Genomic DNA, 18,244 nt, shown 5'->3' with positions numbered 1-18,244 from the left:
GAGTATTTGACCTTTTTTGAAGACATCCCTTATAATCTAAGTCAATATGTGTCTGTTGAAAACTGTGTTTTGGATGATACTCCTCCTATTCCCTCTTTAGTTCCTTCCACTAGCAATGTTCCTCTACAGGTTTATCAGCGAAGACATAAGTTGCCAGAACATATTGTGGATAGTAGAGTTCCTCCTACAAATATTAGCGGCTCTCCTTTAGTGGAACCTGAAGCTGGCCCTACGGATGTTCCTTCTTCATCCTCTCTAGCAGCGGGTTCTTCTAGTGGAAATCCCACTCTGCCTTGAGATGACTTACCAATTTCTTTAAGGAAAGGTACTCATACTTGCACTTTACACTCTAATATTGTTTATCATGTTTCCAATTTTGTTTCTACCTCTCATCTCCCTCCTAGCTTTCGTTGCCTTGCTTTGTCTATGTCTGCCGTTCATATTCCAACCCATCATACCGAAGCTCTTAAAATTCCTGGCTGGAAAGCCGCTATGGATGTGGAAATGGATGCTTTACATTCTCGTCATACATGGTCTTTAGTCAACTTACCTCCTGGGAAAGATGTGGTCCACTGTCGGTGGGTGTATACTATTAAGTACCATTCTGATGGTACGGTTGAAAGGCTTAAGGCCCGCTTGGTGGCTAAGGGCTATACACAAACATATGGTGTTAGATTATTTTGAGACTTTTTCTTCTGTGGCAAGACTTAATTCTGTCCGTGTCTTGATATCTTTGGCTGTGAATTATGATTGGACTCTTTTTTAGCTTGACATAAAAAATGCATTCTTATATGGTGATCTTCATGAAGAGGTTTATATGGAGCAACCTCCAGGGTATGTTGCTCAGGGGGAGGACAATGTTCATGTTTGCAGGCTTCATAAAGTGATTTATGGACTCAAACAGTCTCCACGGGCTTGGTTTGAGAAATTTAGCAAGACTGCGGAGTCTTTTGGTTTTGTACAGTGTTATTCTGATCACTCTATGTTTGTTAGACGGCAGGGTGATTGTGTTGTCATTATGGCAGTTTATGTTGATGATAGTCCTTTCAGGCAATGATGTTGATGCAATCCATATAGTTAAGGCACACTTACAAAAATCTTTCCAAACCAAAAATTTATGTGATCTACAATATTTCTTAGGGATTGAAGTGATCCACAGTAAAAAAGGAGTAAGTTTGTCACAAAGAAAGTATGTGTTAGATCTTTTGACTGAGACTGTCATGTTTACTTCTAAACCTAGCGACATTCCCATGGATCCTCAGTTGAAATTAGGACGTGATGATGGTGACTTGTTAGATGATGTCCTTCGTTACAGGAGTCTTATTGGGAAACTTATTTATCTTACTGTTACTCGTCCTGATATTTCTTATTCTATTGGTGTGTTGAGTCAGTTTATGCAATCTCCTAGGAAGGCTCATTGGGATGCAGCGATGAAAGTGCTTCGGTACCTCAAGAGTGCGCCCGGAAAAGGGCTCATCTATCGACCAAATCGGAGTATGGACTTGGTTGCCTTTTCTGATGCAGATTGGGCTAGATCCATCATTGATCGCCGGTCAACCACAGGTTATTGTACTTTTCTTGGTGGAAATCTTGTGACTTGGAAGAGTAAGAAACAATCCACCATTGCTCGATCTAGTGCTAAAGCTGAGTATAGGGCTATGACCCACACCGCTGCTGAATTGATGTGGCTTCGTTCATTGTTAGAGGAAATAGGATTTCCAGTTTCTGCCCCTATGAAAATGTTTTGTGATAATTAGGCAGCCACTTACATTGTTAGTAATCCAATGTTCCATGAGAGAACGAAGCATATAGAGGTAGATTGTCACTTTGTACGTGATGCAGTGAAGAAGAAGCTTATAGCAACTCCTTTTGTGAGCTCTACTGATCAACTAGCTGATTTGTTCACCAAAGCTCTGTTCAGACCAAGTTTTCAGTCTATCTGTTGCAAGCTGGGCATGGGAGATTTGTATACTCCAGCTTGAGGGGGAGTGTTGAAGTATACGTAAATTTGGGTGATTTTACGGTTCACGTTACTGTTCACGTGAACAGTAAAAACAGCTTTTACTGTTCACGTTACTGTTCACGTGAACAGTATTATGCTATTGTTTTGATTATATTTTCTATTTCTAATGTGGGAATCTTGCTACATAAGTTTTGGGAGTTTTTATAAAGCATAGTTTCTATTTTGGTGGTAGTTGCTATTTTCAGAACTTTCTATTTTAGGAGTCAAGAAGTTACTAAAGCTGTAATATTTTGTTTCCTTCTTCTAGAGGACAATTAGTTATCTCTCAAGTTGTATTAGAGTCATTAGAAGCTATAAATAAAAGTGCTCTGTGATTCTAGACTCTTTAGCTAAGAATCACAGTTCTTTTCTACTGGTTCTTCATCTCTCTTCTCTTCTTCTTCTTCTTCTCTCTTTTCTCTGTTCAAGTTCAATTGCTATTTTGATTGTTTAAAGCTTGTTTTCTAACAACATCTATATCCGTCATATTTATCTTAAAATTTTATTTTTAATATTGAGGGGGGGGGGGCAAATAGTGATATTTCACATGTAGAGTGAGAAAAAAAGGGGAAAAAATAGGGAAGTAATCAAATTTTAAAAAAAATTGGGGTGGGGGGGGGGGAAGTGAGTCAACAAATAAGGTGGTCCCAAGCGGAACCTGATTCTAGTCATCCCACACCGATAGTTCATTAGGGGCAAACTGAGCCAGGGACCATTTAACCCACCCCATCATGGCCATAATGGCCTCTGATCAATCTCAAGCATCTTAATGGATGACCGCTGTTGGTCTTCATTTTTCATGACTAGACCATTCTCAGCAATACTAATGATGTGGATTGATCTGGCCTGGCCTTAATGTGTAAGGACTACTGGTGTGGATTAAAATCAACACCACGAGCTCTAGTATTATTGGTCTTGGTGGGCCAAGGCCAAGCCCAACTTGAGTTTATGTGTTTAACGAATTTTCGGTATATGAAATTCTAGCAAGAATGTAACACTTTCTGAAAGACATAATATTCATCATTATTGCTTTTGGGTTCACCACATGAAATGATTACAACTCTTTTAGTTTATAAAAGAGAAGTGTTTCTGGGTTCATTTTATGAATTTGTTGGAGATCTATGAAAGAAATAATCTATTGTAATTGGCAGCTTGGGGTTATGTTAGAGATATGAATTTGAGATATTATGAAGTAACACGATAGGGGGAGTCCCGCTATCATGGTTTCCTTGTTGCTTTAGGTCTTCACTTATCAATGTTCTAGTCTAAGTGAGTTTCTTGTTAAGCTTTAGGCATAATTGGATAAGAATAAGGAGTTATATTCCTAATGTAATTCTACTTTGTTTATTATAAATATGTGTTGGCTGTTTTGATAGATATAGATTCTACTATCGAGCCTCTCCAATTGTATGTACACTCTTCTTCTCCTTCAGTCTCCCTACCTGGCACTGGTTACAGATCTTGAGATTGTTTGCATGGTTCATAGCTATAATCCATTGCCAGTCTGAGAGTCATTTCAGCTTTGTTGCTGCCTTATCAGCTTCTTATTTTCTTGCTTGAGTCGCAGATCCATTGTCGCTGCTACTAAAAGCTTCCATTGCTGTCAAGGTTTGCAGAACCAAGAACTAAGGTTGATGTGTGTTTCAATTTCTGGGATTCAGAACTAGGATGGTTCAATGCGTAGCCTTCATCTTTGATGCTTTTCCATTGTATCTCTTCCAACTAAATCTCAAACTGCTTCTGGAATTTCAGAGTCTGAGCTTGCATAGTTTCTCATGGCTGTGGTGTCGTCCTTTTTAACTCTCAGATTCTCCTTTTTTTTAGTAATCTGGAAATTATATATTTTTCGCCATCTTCTTGCTGTTGCTTTCGATAAGCATATGAGAAAATTTGAAAATTGAGAGACTGTCTCTGAAGAGGTAGAGATACACTGGTTGATCTCATGGTTTTGGCTATATGATATTGGCATCTATTGAGGATGTGAATAACAACTCCATTGGACATTTCAGATTCTTTGGTTCATGCGGATTTTCGCTGAGTTGCAGAATTTTTACTTTGCTTGCATCTTGTTGGAACCAATTTGCCTCCTCAAGGTTCCTTTTGTTTTCTGCTATTCATTGGATGCTGCTAGAAATCGATGGGTTGAAGACAATTTCTGCTTTGGATTCTGTTGCTTGTAGCTGGTTGTGAGTTTGAGGAAGGCAATTGTGACTCCTATTTAAAGGTTACTGCCTTGTTCCACTGGATTTTCTCCTCTTGATCAAAGTACTGAAGAAGTTTCCCTTGGTTACTCTTTTTTTCCCGTTGGTTTAGATCTTAGAGCCGTGACTATCAGAAGGTAGAAGACAGCCAACTCCAAGACCAATCCTGTTTCTTGGTTTTGGGTTAGATTCCTTTAAAGTTTTTTTAATTGATATTATTACCCCTATTCTTTCTTTTGTTCCACCTTTTATATCCCTAATTCATGATTTGGCTACATATTACATCCTTCAGATTTAATTTATTTGGTATTTATTTGTGGGATTACCATCCTTAATAATTACCCGCCTCTGTCATGCTATATTACAATCTTGACATTAAGAACTTTTCCTTCCAAGTCTGTTCTCTACCTATAAATTTGATTCCTTTCATATCCACTACTTCCTTATTTGCTAATACCCCTTTGAAGTTTGAAGAATATGGTTTTACAATATTGCCGTTATTTGTTTAAGTTGAGTGGCAATTTGCTGATTTTGTAAGCCCATAAGTTGTCAAAATGGGTTTGGAACCTAAGATTTATGTTATTTGTGTGTTTTCCAAGACTCAACCAAGGATTGAATTGGGATTGGTGGATTAATGACTAATTTGCCATTATACTACTTTGGTGGACCATGGACCTCGTGGTTTGGGATTTTATTTGTCAGTGTGAGGGGTTGAAGATATATGGGGCTCTTCTTTTGAGTTTTATTTCTTTTCTGATCATGTGTAATTTTACACATGAGGGAGAATTGTCAAGAAAATTTGTTTGGATTTTATGTACTTAAGAGTGTGATCGTTGTTAAGAGTGTCTTTCTTGGGCTAGGCTTTTGTGTAGCCACAGGAGTTGCACTTTTATAGGATTTTTTGGGCAAGCATTGGAGCTGCAATTTTATGGACTTTTATGTAGCTAGTAGGTGTTACATTTGGTGGACTTTTTTGTAAGCGTTAGCTGCTACATTTAGTGGACCTGCATGTTGCTACCCGATGCTGTATTTTGAGACCTTCACTGGAAGGGTGTTTGATGTTGTCATTAGGTGCTAGATTTTATTATTTTTACATTTATGACAATTGATTGGACTTGGAGTGTTGCTTTGAGCTTGTTAGTATCTGCTTCTTACACGGTTCAAGACCGGTGCTGCCTTTCAACTTTATCCTTATTTTTGCAAATTGGAGCTTTCTTTGTGTATACTCCAGCTTGAGGGGGGGTGTTAGAGAGAGGAGATATTATGATGTAAAACGATAGGGGGAGTGGTTTCCTTGTTGCCTTAGGTCCTAGTCCAAGTGGGTTTCTTGTTAAGCTTTAGGCTTAATTAGATAATGTTAGGACTTAAGGAGTTATATTCCTTTATCTAATTCTATTTTGGTTCATTATAGATGTATCTGTTGGCTGGTATGATAAAATGTAGATTCTATTGCCCAGCCTTGTTCTCCTATTGTTCTTTCTTCTTCTCCCTTAGTCTCTCTACCTGGTACTTGTTACAGATCTTGAGATTGTTTATAGGTTACAATGTTGGTGGAGTTTTTTCCCCCTGGCTTGTGTGGTCGTCTTACCTTCAAAACTGCATCTATTACTCCCTGTGTGTTTTTTTGTTGTGCTTCCGGACCTCTTCATGAAAGTTAATCCTTGATTGCCAATATCAACTATATGATAATATTATTCAGGTAAATTTAGGTAGGAATATATATCTTACGTGCTTGGGAATGTTTATGTTATCATTATTACCAGGCAAGTCCTTGAAGTAGTTGCTGGTTGTAAAGGAGTTGTTGATGTACATCAGCTGAGCGAGACTTTATACCACAATACCTGCAGGTAATCACATTAATGGGTTTCAAGTTTGCTTTGTTTCTGTGGATGTTTATACCTCTAAAAGTTAAGAGGTGCTCGTGCTCTTGATCTTTATTAAGAGTTAACATGATCCTAGCTCATAGTTTGTATTGTTCAAGCCTGTATATTAGAGTGTTATTTCACTATGTTCTCATCCTACCTCCAGCATTGAGAACATCTGGTAGCTTCACAGAAAGCCGAGTTTAGTGATCAATAGATTTAAAAGTTCTTTTAGCTAAATTTTTGTCTCCCGTACTTCCCTTTTGTGCACTTCTTGTATTTCCTTAAATGTCCTCCTTTTGGCAGTGAATGGCTGTGTACCTTGGCCATTATTTTGTTCAATCATCTTTTTGTTAGAAAGTTGTTCTGAGTAAAAGTGCTTTGTTTTTCAGGGTATTTTTCCCTCATGACTTAGATTCCATGGCAGATGCTCTTCTTACTGAGAGACATGATATTCAGTGAAAAGCTTCTCCATGTTTACTAGATGCAAAATGTTGCTGGTGTGCTCTTTTTCAGTTGATGTGGGTTCTGGCAGAGTCATGATATTCAGTGAAAATATTTATGGTATGCTCCTTTTCAGTTGATGTCGGTTCAGACACTAGGAGAATTGGTCACGATTAATTTTAATTATACTTTTCACTTTTCAGGAGAGAAACTAATTTTATTGGGGTTATAAAATTCTGGCATGGATGTATAATTTTTTTTTAACTATTGTATTCTGCCCTTGAGTGGGAGCCGAATTGCTTCTAGGGTGTATTTGATGAAAGAATAGACAGGTATCTCATTTTTGCCCCAGTAGCTGTGACCAAATCTGAATCAATCTCCATCAAAATAATCACTTGATTCAATTTCCATTGTTTGTGAGACAATACACCGAGTTTCTCAATTTTCTTTTTCATCTTCTTTCAACAGATTCTTCCCGTAATTATGTATTAAATGCCTTGCTGCAGGGTGGTAAAGATGGTTACTCCATGTTGATCTGCTTGCTGACCGCTCTAAGAAAGTTCTTCTGCAAAGATGCACTACAGGGATTTTATGAGCGGATGCTAGCATAATGGGAAATTGGCGTATGCTATAAATTTGACTCTTGGTGTCAGATGCCTGTGTTCAGTGTTTGTTCGGTTCAACTTCAAAGCAAGACAGACAACCTTTGGCATTGTTTTCTTGCTTGTTAAACACTAAAATCAGAACGGCTGTTCAAGTCTCAATTTAGTAGGGATGGGTTGCAAGCAGTAATCTTTGGACCAAGTGACAGCACCTAGCTATTACCAGCAAGGTTTAAAGTATCAGTATTGAGTATCGTATCGGTCAGGTGATTTTAAGATATGTATTGTCCTGTATCGAGTATTGTATCGCTTTGACTAATGTATTTTAGTGTAATTTAGTGGAGAGACGTATCGAGATGTATCGTATCGGTTGGGTCAAATATAGATACGTATCGACTAGTATCGGATGGTATCGTGGGATACTTTAAACCTTGATTACCAATACTCTTGCCTATAGAATGGCTAATAAAGCCAAATGAGGGATCTTCAAATTCCATGTTGCTGAGCACAAGTTCGCATTAACGTGTCTGAATAGTTCATTCAATGTTGTTGTTCACTTATTACTTCGATGTACTTGACAGTCCATGCTATCTAGGTTCTCGCACCCTGTTTTAGCCTACTGGGATCAGCAGCATCCGTATACCTCTGCTGGTACCTACCAATATCGCAATAACTTATGGTTTGACCCTTTATAAAAATCTTCATTCGAAAGGGGAAGGCAAAGACCTCCATTTAGTGTCACAATGAATTACGAGCAAAATGTGCAACAATTATTTAATGTCTCAATAAGTGCGCCTTTGGTAACGATCTTCTCTGAAATGGATGTTTTTTGCAAGAATCCTTATCAACAAAGAACAACGGAGGTATAAACACAATTTTGACCGTTTGGAAAACTTTGTGCTAAGCCCACTTAAGACAATGGAGACTTCAAAAAGAAAGAAAGAAAAAAGAAAAAAAAAAACTTAGGAAGGCGAGAAGGAGTTAGAAGTTGTGTGAATGAATTTTAGATTGAAAAGTCACTCTTTGACTAATTTTGAAGAACTTTTTGTTTTTGAGAACGACGAAACAAGTCAAAATCATCTTGCAAAAGCCTTTCCAAACATGAAAATTGGACCTCTTTGTTTCCAAAAACGAAAGAACGACTATTTTACCAAACGTTTTTTGGCCTTTATTAAGGTTCCGAGAACAAAAAATGCCAAAAACTGTCCTTTGGCCCGTTACCAAATGCGCCCTGTATACTCATCATACCCACAGAGAATTATGCGTTCCATATCTACTTCATCAGACCTCATTGCTTTTTGTTTAGTGACAACTTCAGAATGTTTCAAGACGACTAAAGCTGCAGTAGTAGAAGGAAGACAATGAGCTAAGAGAGGCAAAATTTTCTGTCACATTGTTTGATACTCTCCTAATGCCATGGGGATTTTTATTCAGTTGGGACTGACACTAGATTGCATTTTAGTGTTGCACATCTGGTAACCACAATAATTCATCAAATTTTTTGGCAACAATATAGTTTCAACGAGAAGTTGCATTTGCCACGTGAGGCTTACCATTTCATTAATGTAATCCAGGGCACACACTGGCTCCACTGCAGATGCAAAGGATACAATGAAATTCAAGTTGTTCCTCTACAAAAATCTCCAGTATCTCCGAAGTGGTTACCAACTCACTGTAAACTCAAATTCCTTAATCTTGACAATCAATATCAATTCTCTTCTCCAAGAGGTTCAAACAGATTGGCACATACTGTCACCGTGCAATTTTCTTTGGGCATCATGTGCTTTTAGTCTTATAACTGAATTCCTTAGAACTTCAAACAATATTGTCTTCTAGATGATAATATGTAGTCATCAGCAATCCAGAGTTCTGTAGAAGTAAATTCTATCCTTGACTGGCCCTTGCATGCTATTAACTATTCCATGAGTTTTGTAGGAACATCTAATCGTCTATAACATCAAACCGAACCCTATCTTGTTAGGGGCAGTGGGGGGCATGATCTCAAGTTTATCTCCAAACCCAATAACAAGGGCAATTCACAAACCAATCAGCTCATTACAGTACCTCATCGACAACAACAGACCTTGCCCCAACTAAATGGGGTCGGCTGCATGGATTCTTTGCCTTCCAATCAGCTCTATTGGTGGCCATACTAGATAAGGCCTAAACGATGCATATCCTTTCTCACCACTTCTCTTAGGCTGCGTTTGTTTGCAAAGGTGGGGTGGGGGAAAAAAACATGTGGGTCCCATGTGTAGTGGGGTAAGAGAGAAGGAAAGGAAATGAAAGGGTTTTGTGGAAAAGTGATAGTGGTGGGTTCCACTTTTTACTTTTCCCAACTTTCCCACAAAGTCCCACCAAATATGTGGGGTTTTAAAATGGCTTGGGATGGAAAAATTCGGTTGCCACATCACCAGACAAGTTTCCTTGATTCAAGGAAACTTGTCTCTCACTTTCCCACCCTAAGCAACCAAACAATCTACCATTTTGGGATTTAAGGGAAAAGTAAGAAATCTAAACTTTTTTCAAGAATTTTCCCACCCCACCTTTATTCCAGCAAACAAACGCAGCCTTAAGGTTATCTTAGTTCTGCCCCTAGCTTTTCTAATTCCTTCAATCTGGATTTTAACAATTCTCCATATAAGGGTATTTACAAGCATACGTTGAATGTAGCTATGTCTCATAGCTTATCACCTATTGGCTACACTCCCGTACTAGCTCTAATATGATTATTCCTTATCTTCTTAGTTTTGCCACTCATCCATCTTAGCATTCTCATTTCTTAATAACCCAATACTCTGCACCATAAAACATGGCTAGTCGTATGACAATCCTATAGAATTTTCCTTTAAGCTTCAAAGGCATACGTTGATCACACAAGACCTCGGACGCACCTTCCAACTTCATCCACCTAATTTTAATTTTAATTTTTTACGAAACATAATCCTCTATATGACATTTGTTATTTATGATTGAGCCAATGTACCTAAAATAATTGCCTTGAGGAATCTCCTCATCAAGTTTCACCACCACATCATCTACCCGATCATGACCAAAGTTACAAACTAGATGTTCCATCTTTGTTCTACTTAGTTTGAAACCTTTTCATTCGAAAGTTTCTCTCCATGATTCGAACTTGATATTAATCCCCATTTGTGTCTCATATATCAACACAATATCGTTGGCAAAAAGTACACTCCAAGGAATCTCATCTGGAGTGTTTTTGGTTAATTCACCCATTATAAGCACAAACAAATGTGGGCTTAAAATTGATCCTCGATGTAGCCCAACTATAATTGGGAATTCACCATGTTGTCCCCCCACCATCCTTACGCTTGTCATTGAACCATCATATGTTCCTTTGACTATGTCTACATATTTACTTACAATACTTATTTTCTATAGTACTTGCCAAATCAACGCTCCTGGGATTCTATTATAAGCTTTTTCTAGATCAATATAAGACCATATGAAGATATTCCTTATACCCTCTATACCTTTCCATAAGTTTTCTAATAAGGTAAATAACTTCCATTGTAGATCTTCCAGACATAAAACTAAATTGGTTCTCTGTAACTGTGGTTACTTGTCTCAAACGGGTTTTAATTACTTTCTCTTATAATTTAAAGCATGACTCATCAGTTTGACGTCTTTATAGTTATTACAGCACTGAATATCTTCTTTATTTTTGTAAATTTAAACCACGATCCTTCTCCTCCATTCATCTGGCATTTGCCTTGTGCTCATAATCTTATTAAACAACTTGGTTAGCCAAGCTAGCACATAGGTTCCTAAACCCTTCCATACTTCTATTAGGATTTCATCAGGAACTTGTGTCTTGCCTACTTTCATTTTCCTTAGAGTTTCTTTTACTTCGAACACCGAGACTCTCTATATATGTGTTTGGAAAATTGTGCCATGGCAAATGGTGTAATCATCCGAAACACAGATATCTGAAGTATGTTTGTTTAGTTGACTAGAAAAATAGATTTCCCATGTCTTCTTGATGTGCTCATGACGCACTAGTACCTTACCATATTCACTTTTAATGCATCTAAAATGGTCTAGATCTCTACTTTTCATGTCCATTATTTTACCTATCTAATAGATAGATTTTTCCCCTTCTTTTGACCCAACTTATTATATAAATCTTCATACTTCTTCTCCCTTGCTTTTTCTAAAATTTTCTTAACATCATTTCTAGCTAACTTATACCTTTGCATATCCTCTACATCTTTAGTCATTTGCCATGCCTTAAAACTAAATTTCTTAGTCTTAATAGCTGCTTGAACCTTACCACCCCACCACCAACTCTCTTTATAAGAATGAAGCTCTTGTTTTGATTCATTTATAACCTCTTTAGCCAACTTCCACGTAGCCATCTCATTCTACATTGTATTAGTGTCCCCTCAAATTCCCACTTTACTTATTTGACTACTTAATTTGTGAAGGATTTCAAGGAATCTCCTTTTAAATTCCACCATCTTATCCCAACATAGTTAACCTCACATCTTTTATGAGTTTGTGGAGTTAGGCACATATCCAAGATCACTAGTCTATGTTGTTCGGTTAAGCTTTCCCCTAGTATCACCTTACAATCCTTTCACATCAATCTATCAAACCTTCTAGCTAGGAAGAAATCTATTTGGCTTCTATGATGTCCACTTTTAAAGATAATTAAATGCTCCTCTTTTTTTGAAGTAAGTATTTACAATACACAAATCAAAAGCAACAATAAAATCTAAAATTGAGATCCCTTTCTCAATCCTCTCTTCAAAACCATAACTTCCACATACACTTTTATAGCCTCTTTCATCATTCTAAATATGTCCATTTAGATCACTCCCTATAATAATCTTTTCTCCTTGACAAATTCCTTGCACTAATCCATCCATATTTTCTCAAATTTGTAACTTAAGACTTTCATCTAGTCCTACTTGTGTATATGCACTAACTATATTTACAATCTCTTTCTCCATTATAAGCTTAATGGCAATAATCCTATCACCTAATCTCTTAACATCCATCACATCGTTCTTCAAATCTTCATCTACTATTACACCTACCCCACTTTTATTACTTTTATCCCCACTAAACCGAAGTTTAAAGTCATTTAACTCTTTTGTGTTTTTTTAACCCTTCAATCAATCTCTTGAATGTAACCTATATTAATCTTTCTTTTCCTCATAATATCTATTAATTCTAAGCTCTTACCTATTAAACATCACATGTTCCAAGATGTCAGTCTAATGTTACATTTCTAGATTAGCTTCTTTGTCTGCACTCATCCATGGAGCTGGAGCCTTTCGTACTTGTCATTGCATCTGGGCGCCAACGCAATGTGTCACTTACAGGGGAACACCCGAGCTAATCCTTTCCTACTAATCACTACATCCGGGCCATAGTGTAGCGCATTGCTTCTTTTGTTGGGGAATGCCCTAGCATAATGTTTATCATATAAGATCAAATCCATGGAAAAGGATTTCGGTGAGTTTTCCTCGTGCCGATTGCCGACCTGAAGCACCAACCCTCCTCCTTTATCTAGGCTTGGGACTAGCAGCAAACACTGGTGGAGTTCTTGAACTACAATACCTCATGAACCTTGAATTTGCTTGGTATTCCTACTATAATCATCCCATTGTAGTACTAGAGCTGTTAATATAGTGTTTAGAGACTAGAATTTGCTTATTATGTTGCATATTTGGAATTAGGAATTAATATATCTTATTCAGCTATTGTAGTTATATTATCTTATTACCCACAGTCTTTAGTAGTGTGTAGGAGTACTTATGGATTATAGTGACATTCCCATATAAATGAACCAACATGGATTGTAGAATTGGTTTATCTATAATTCTAATCTAAGGAGAGAAAACTAAGGAATATAAATTTTATAATTTTGCCTACCAGGTAAAATGGAGGCTTCTTCCCTAGGGGACATCCGTTAAATTACTTAACAGGGTAAAATGGAGGCTTCTTCCCTAAGGTGGACATCCGTTAAATTACTCCACCAGGTAAAATGGAGACTTCTTGCCTAAAAGGGATATCCATCTTCACCTGTAAGGAAGAAACACTCATTTATTCACTTTTTCTTCTCATCTTCCTTACTTCACCTTTGATCCCACTTTCTCGTCCGTCAGCCCATTAACTACAGCTTGAACTGAACAGAGATCAAACCTATAAACCAGACCAAGTCAGTTTACGATTTTGTCACCACCAGAGAGTATAAATGCAATTGCCACCATGAAATGAAGAATTGGCATTACATCCATGGAGAAAGTTCAATCTGTTCCATCATTAAATATCTGTTACCTCCATCACAATCCACAATAGACTTTATCAACCATAAATTATAAAATCGAATTCACTCTCATAGGTCTTTAGATAAAAATAATGGGGGCATGCATACACATTCACTCCTGTTGTTCAAAGATCCCTCTAATGTTGTTTGAAACCAATCAGCTAATTATCTCTTCTAAGTCATTCTGCATGTACTTACCTCTTCAATGCATCCTTGACATTCTTTCCTGATCCTCCCCTGGGAGATCCTTCAGGCAGATCTAGTGGTGTTGTCTAACTGACTCTTTCTCAGTGTTTTTTTTTTTTTTTGGTCTTCGACCCCGTTATTATATCAACACACCCCCCCCCCCCCCCAAAAAAAAACAAAAACAAAAAAAACAAAAGGCATCCTTAACCAACATAGCACAATATGAGTGGACTATAAAGTAGTGCTAAATATAACGAGCAACTGTCTTCAGCCATGGACATGCTTCAGAGATACTTACAGAGGTTACAAGACCCTAGACTAGCAACCCCAGGCGAACTTTTTCTTAGTGATCTCGATAAGTAGGCTGGAGGAAAAACTGCTACTCTGATGAGCGACTTCATCCAACCCTGAGCGGACCAGCATTCACCGTCTTCTGAAAAACTCTAACCACTGGCATTCCATCACCATCATCGTTTCTGACTCTCCATGATCGGTCCTTTTTTTTCTGCGGCTTTTTGTGATGTTTGTGGGATGTGGCTGATGGCTTCTTGTTGACAACAACAGCCTTTGTGGGCGCTAGCCCATTAGATAAGTCAAATGACCGGAGATCATCCAGCACATGCTCCTGGTTGATGCTTGATTCTTCATCTGACGGATGATCTTCATCCTCAGAGGAATCAGATTCATATTCAGCAGAGTAGCTAGGTTCAGCAGCATCGAGGTCCTTGGTGTCCCCATCCGATGTTACATTGGGCATTTCAAAGTGAGGCAACTTCCCATCAATGTAATCTTTCAAAATTAGTCGTGCAGCCCTAGTCTCATCTGGTAGTCCACTGGAAGCTACATATCCACGAGAAGCGCAGAAAGCCCTCAAAAGCTCAGATGCCAACGGTGGCCTAGATTGCAGTTCATATGACTTTGGTTTAGGCAAAGTAATATTATAGATAGTCTCGACTGCATGCCTAGGAACTTTATTGGCTACAACTTGTATGGCCTCCCTCTGTTCAGTCATCCGATCAATTGGCAACACCCCAGATGCAATCATCTCATATCTTGAGCTGGAGAAAGACGGGAACACCAAACCAGGACAGTCACACAGCATCAACTCATCAGATATTATTAATGTCTGGAAATGTTTCGTCTTCCCTGGAGTTGAGGTTACACCAGCTCGCTTCTCACCCACCAAGGCATTAATTGTGGAGCTCTTCCCCACATTAGGATAGCCCACAAACCCCACTACTGCATGCTTAGAAGGAACTGGTGAACTACCATCACTGCCAGTCTCAGCATGATTTGCACGTATATCCCTTCTTGTTGATGCTATAGCCTCTGCTTCAGCTTGTAAGCGGGCCAAAAGTTCATCCCTTCCATAAATTTTGGTATCGGTGTAATCTGCTCTATCTGATGTGGTTTGCTTTTCCAAAAAACCACTCAAATTTTTCCCTTCCAAAGCAGCAGAAGCAGCTTTTGCTGACCAGAATGCAAACGGAATCCCATGTTGATGAAAATACTCTGCCCATTTCTCTCTGCGGATTCCAAGGTCGGCAAAATCATTATAAAAATCAATCTTGGTATGAACTAGGTGACAGCACAGAAATTATGAGGGAGACTCTCACCTGGCAGAAAGGGGTAAAAGGTCTGCCTTGTTAACAAGCAGCAAAGTTTTTTTGTGTCTATCAATCTCACGTGCATATTCCTAAGCCAGAGAAGAAGAAAAGAAAAAAGAGAGATGGAATGGGATGGGGAGAATAAAGTAAGAAAACAATAAGTTAATAATGCATAAAAACATACATGAATAATTAAAAGATAGCAATCTCAAGAAAACAGCTCAAAAACAAAACCAGCTGTGACCCCCCAAAATTCTTGCAGCATATGGTAGATATATGAAATTTTAGGATGTCTAAGGTATAGTTGATAACCCATGATGCTGAGAGGTTTATGAAATGAATAAGTAGGTCAACTATTGCCTTCAGTACATCCTGGTAAATTGACTAAGAAAAATGTTAAAAACCATTAAATTTGAATAAGACACGAGTGGGCTACCAAGCTCTGCTGTACAAAATGTATTAACACAATTTTGTTTGACTAATTTTTTATTATTTATGTCACACTATGCTACTCAAAGAAACCAGAAATTTCCATAGAAAGAAAGGACCAAAAAGTACCTCAAGATCAGGGCAGCGATAGAACAATGGATCACGTGCATCAACAACCATAACAAGCTGGCAGACAAAACAGTGAGGTTAGTCTTATCATCTGGGAGTTCAGTAAAGATGGATAAAACCAAATAAAAAAAATAACACTAAAAAATAAACAACAACAACAGTAAGCCTTGTCCCAACTAAATGGGGTCGGCTACAAGGACTCTTGCCCTCCAATCAGTTATGTTCGAGGCCATGCTAGATACAAGGCCTAAGCTATACATATCCTTTCTCACCACTTCTCCTAAGGTTATCTTAGGTCTACCCCTAGCTCTTCTAGTTCCTTCAATACTAAAAAATAAAATAAAAAAGAGCAAATTGCACTTGCACACCCCAAAAATGGAGGCCTTAAAGCACTGACACCCCACTTTATGTCTGAAAAACACAGACACCCCAAAATTTGATTTTCATTGGACACATTAGTCCAATTTGTCATTGAAAACTGTTAAATCACTGTTCCCCCCCCCCCCTTCATATTTTTTGAATTGAAAGAAAATAAATAGTGATTTAACAGTTTTCAGTGACAAGTTGGATTAATGTGTCGAATGAAAATCCAATTTTGGGGTGTACGTGTTTTACAAACATAAAGTGGGGTGTCAGTGCTTTAAGCCCTCCATTTTGGGAGGCCGGTGCAATTTGCTCAAAAAAAAAAGAAACACACCTAAAAACAATAACTAAAACAAAAATAACTAGGGAAAACAAGCTGTCCAGCAAATATGATCGAAGCAAAACAGAAAGTATCCCCTTAATGATCAAGCTTCCAAATGTGCCCAATCTATTTCACTTTAACAAGGATAAGGTTTTCTTGTAACCTAACAGAATTATTCTATTTTATTTATCTTTTTGGATAAATAACTCACAGAATTATTTTTTAACAGTACAATAGGAAACTCTACAAATTACAAGTGAAAAATAAATTTCATAAAATTATTTAATCTAAACCAGTGGAAAAGTACATGAATTTTACCAAATCACTTCGTTCAAGCACCCGCCAGAGCTGCCTCCAGATATCCAGGTTCTTCTCAAAGGGTGTAAGGACAAGTTTCTCATTCTCCTCAAGTCTGAAGCAAATAAACTGTCTTAGGATAGAATACACAGCTAACTCTACATGCAGATGCAGAAAAGTCTACCATGGGCATATAATGAGCTATAAGTTGTTCGATGACAAAATCACAAGAGGAAAAATGGCCAACGATAGTGTGTGTTGGGGGTGAAGGAGGGAAGAGGAAGGGGCACATAAAGCTCGGATGCAACATCATGGAGTGTGGATGGTGGAATAAATATGTAATGGGATAATATATTTCTAATTTCATGCTTCAACCGATGGGGCGTAAGAATTAAACAACATTATTCAAGGAAACATCTTATAGTAATTTGTCAATTATTCCATTTCATATGGGCCTGACCTTGCAAGATTTCTTCGCCATATCAAGAAAGACCGTCTCTCATTAATATCAACCTCCTCCGGTGACAAAATTTTCCAAGGTGGCCTGTAGATAAACAGAGGATGAGAAAAAAGAAAAAGGTCATACCCTTAGCAGGGTTTGGGAATCATATGTTCGCAGCCTTACCCCTGTTCTCCGACAGGCACTTTCCATGGTGGCCTGTAGATAAACAGACAATGAGATAAGAAGAAGATTATTACATATAAATAGTAAACTTTCCTCATACTCGCAAATTTATAAATCTATTAGATAGAGAAAAATACATGCCTGCGAGGTACTTGAAGACTGCTCGCATACAGTGCCTCCTCCATCTTCTGTTGCTTTCTCCTTTCCTCGGGCGTCATTTCAGGTGAGGCTGCAGCATCTCTGTCCAAACATAACCAGAATATTGACATCAGAGGCAAATATCGAGGCAAGAGAAATTAAAGCAAGCGACCAAAATCAGCTCAACGACCTAGTAATTGGTCATACTAGTTGAAGGAATTAAAGAAAATGCTTGCTTTCTTCATCTTTAATCCTCCCTTTTCTCTTATTAGAAAGAGGAATTATGAAGTTCAATATATTCTGATAAACTACAAATAATAAGAAGAAGAAGAGTTAAATTGAGCATAGAAGAAACGAATTGAACTTACACGTCGATGAAGTTAGGGACGGGGTTCTCGACAGAGAAGAGGCGCTCAGCTTCTTCGGCATTGTCGATGACGGCTTCTATGTCGTTTACATCCGTCACAGACTCAAGGATTCGCTTCTGCTGATTCCTGTAGAATTGGCCCTTCTCCTTGGTTTGCTGGATCATCTGGTTGTGGTGCCTCACCAGCGCTCGCCCTAGCTTCGTCTTCTCGTTCTTCCCCATCGCTTTACAAACCCTAGAATCCACAGATAACTAAGAGATCCTCTTATGCTTCAGCCGTGCTCCCTCTTCTCGCTCGCGCCTCTCTTGCAGAGGCGATTTTCCGTGTGAAACCGTAATGAGAACTTGAGAAGGTCTTTAGAGAAAATA

At 38.1% G+C, this 18,244-nt stretch overlaps 2 protein-coding genes across 10 annotated transcripts in view; one reads left to right on the top strand and one right to left on the bottom strand.

Annotated features, from left to right (window-relative positions):
- Positions 1-7,861, top strand: part of LOC149028025 (TatD related DNase) — a 34,698-nt gene extending 26,837 nt beyond the window's left edge. For 5 of the 9 annotated variants that reach the window (XM_089168000.1, XM_089167974.1, XM_089167995.1 and 2 more), the window contains 2 exons: positions 5,967-6,050; positions 6,458-6,978. In XM_089168000.1, the coding sequence (XP_089024126.1) occupies positions 5,967-6,050; positions 6,458-6,527 (154 nt within the window). In that variant the 3' untranslated portion in view covers positions 6,528-6,978. The other 4 variants (XR_016175495.1, XR_016175493.1, XR_016175494.1 and 1 more) reach the window with 4 other exon arrangements.
- A 5,911-nt stretch (positions 7,862-13,772) lies between these two features.
- LOC149028024 (P-loop containing nucleoside triphosphate hydrolases superfamily protein) lies at positions 13,773-18,244 on the bottom strand. Its single transcript, XM_089167943.1, has 8 exons — positions 17,877-18,244; positions 17,512-17,610; positions 17,371-17,403; positions 17,206-17,289; positions 16,767-16,860; positions 15,764-15,820; positions 15,215-15,294; positions 13,773-15,124 (listed from the first exon to the last, which is right to left on the bottom strand). Exons 1-8 carry the CDS (start codon positions 18,095-18,097, stop codon positions 13,996-13,998), a joined length of 1,797 nt encoding a protein of 598 aa, XP_089024069.1. The 5' UTR covers positions 18,098-18,244; the 3' UTR covers positions 13,773-13,995.

The sequence above is a fragment of the Hakea prostrata genome, chromosome 1, assembly GCF_041222555.1.
Source record: "Hakea prostrata isolate BN-2017 chromosome 1, UWA_Hpros_2, whole genome shotgun sequence".
NCBI lineage: Eukaryota > Viridiplantae > Streptophyta > Magnoliopsida > Proteales > Proteaceae > Hakea > Hakea prostrata.
Note: the sequence above shows the minus strand (reverse complement) of the source record. Positions and strands in the feature narration are given on the sequence as shown.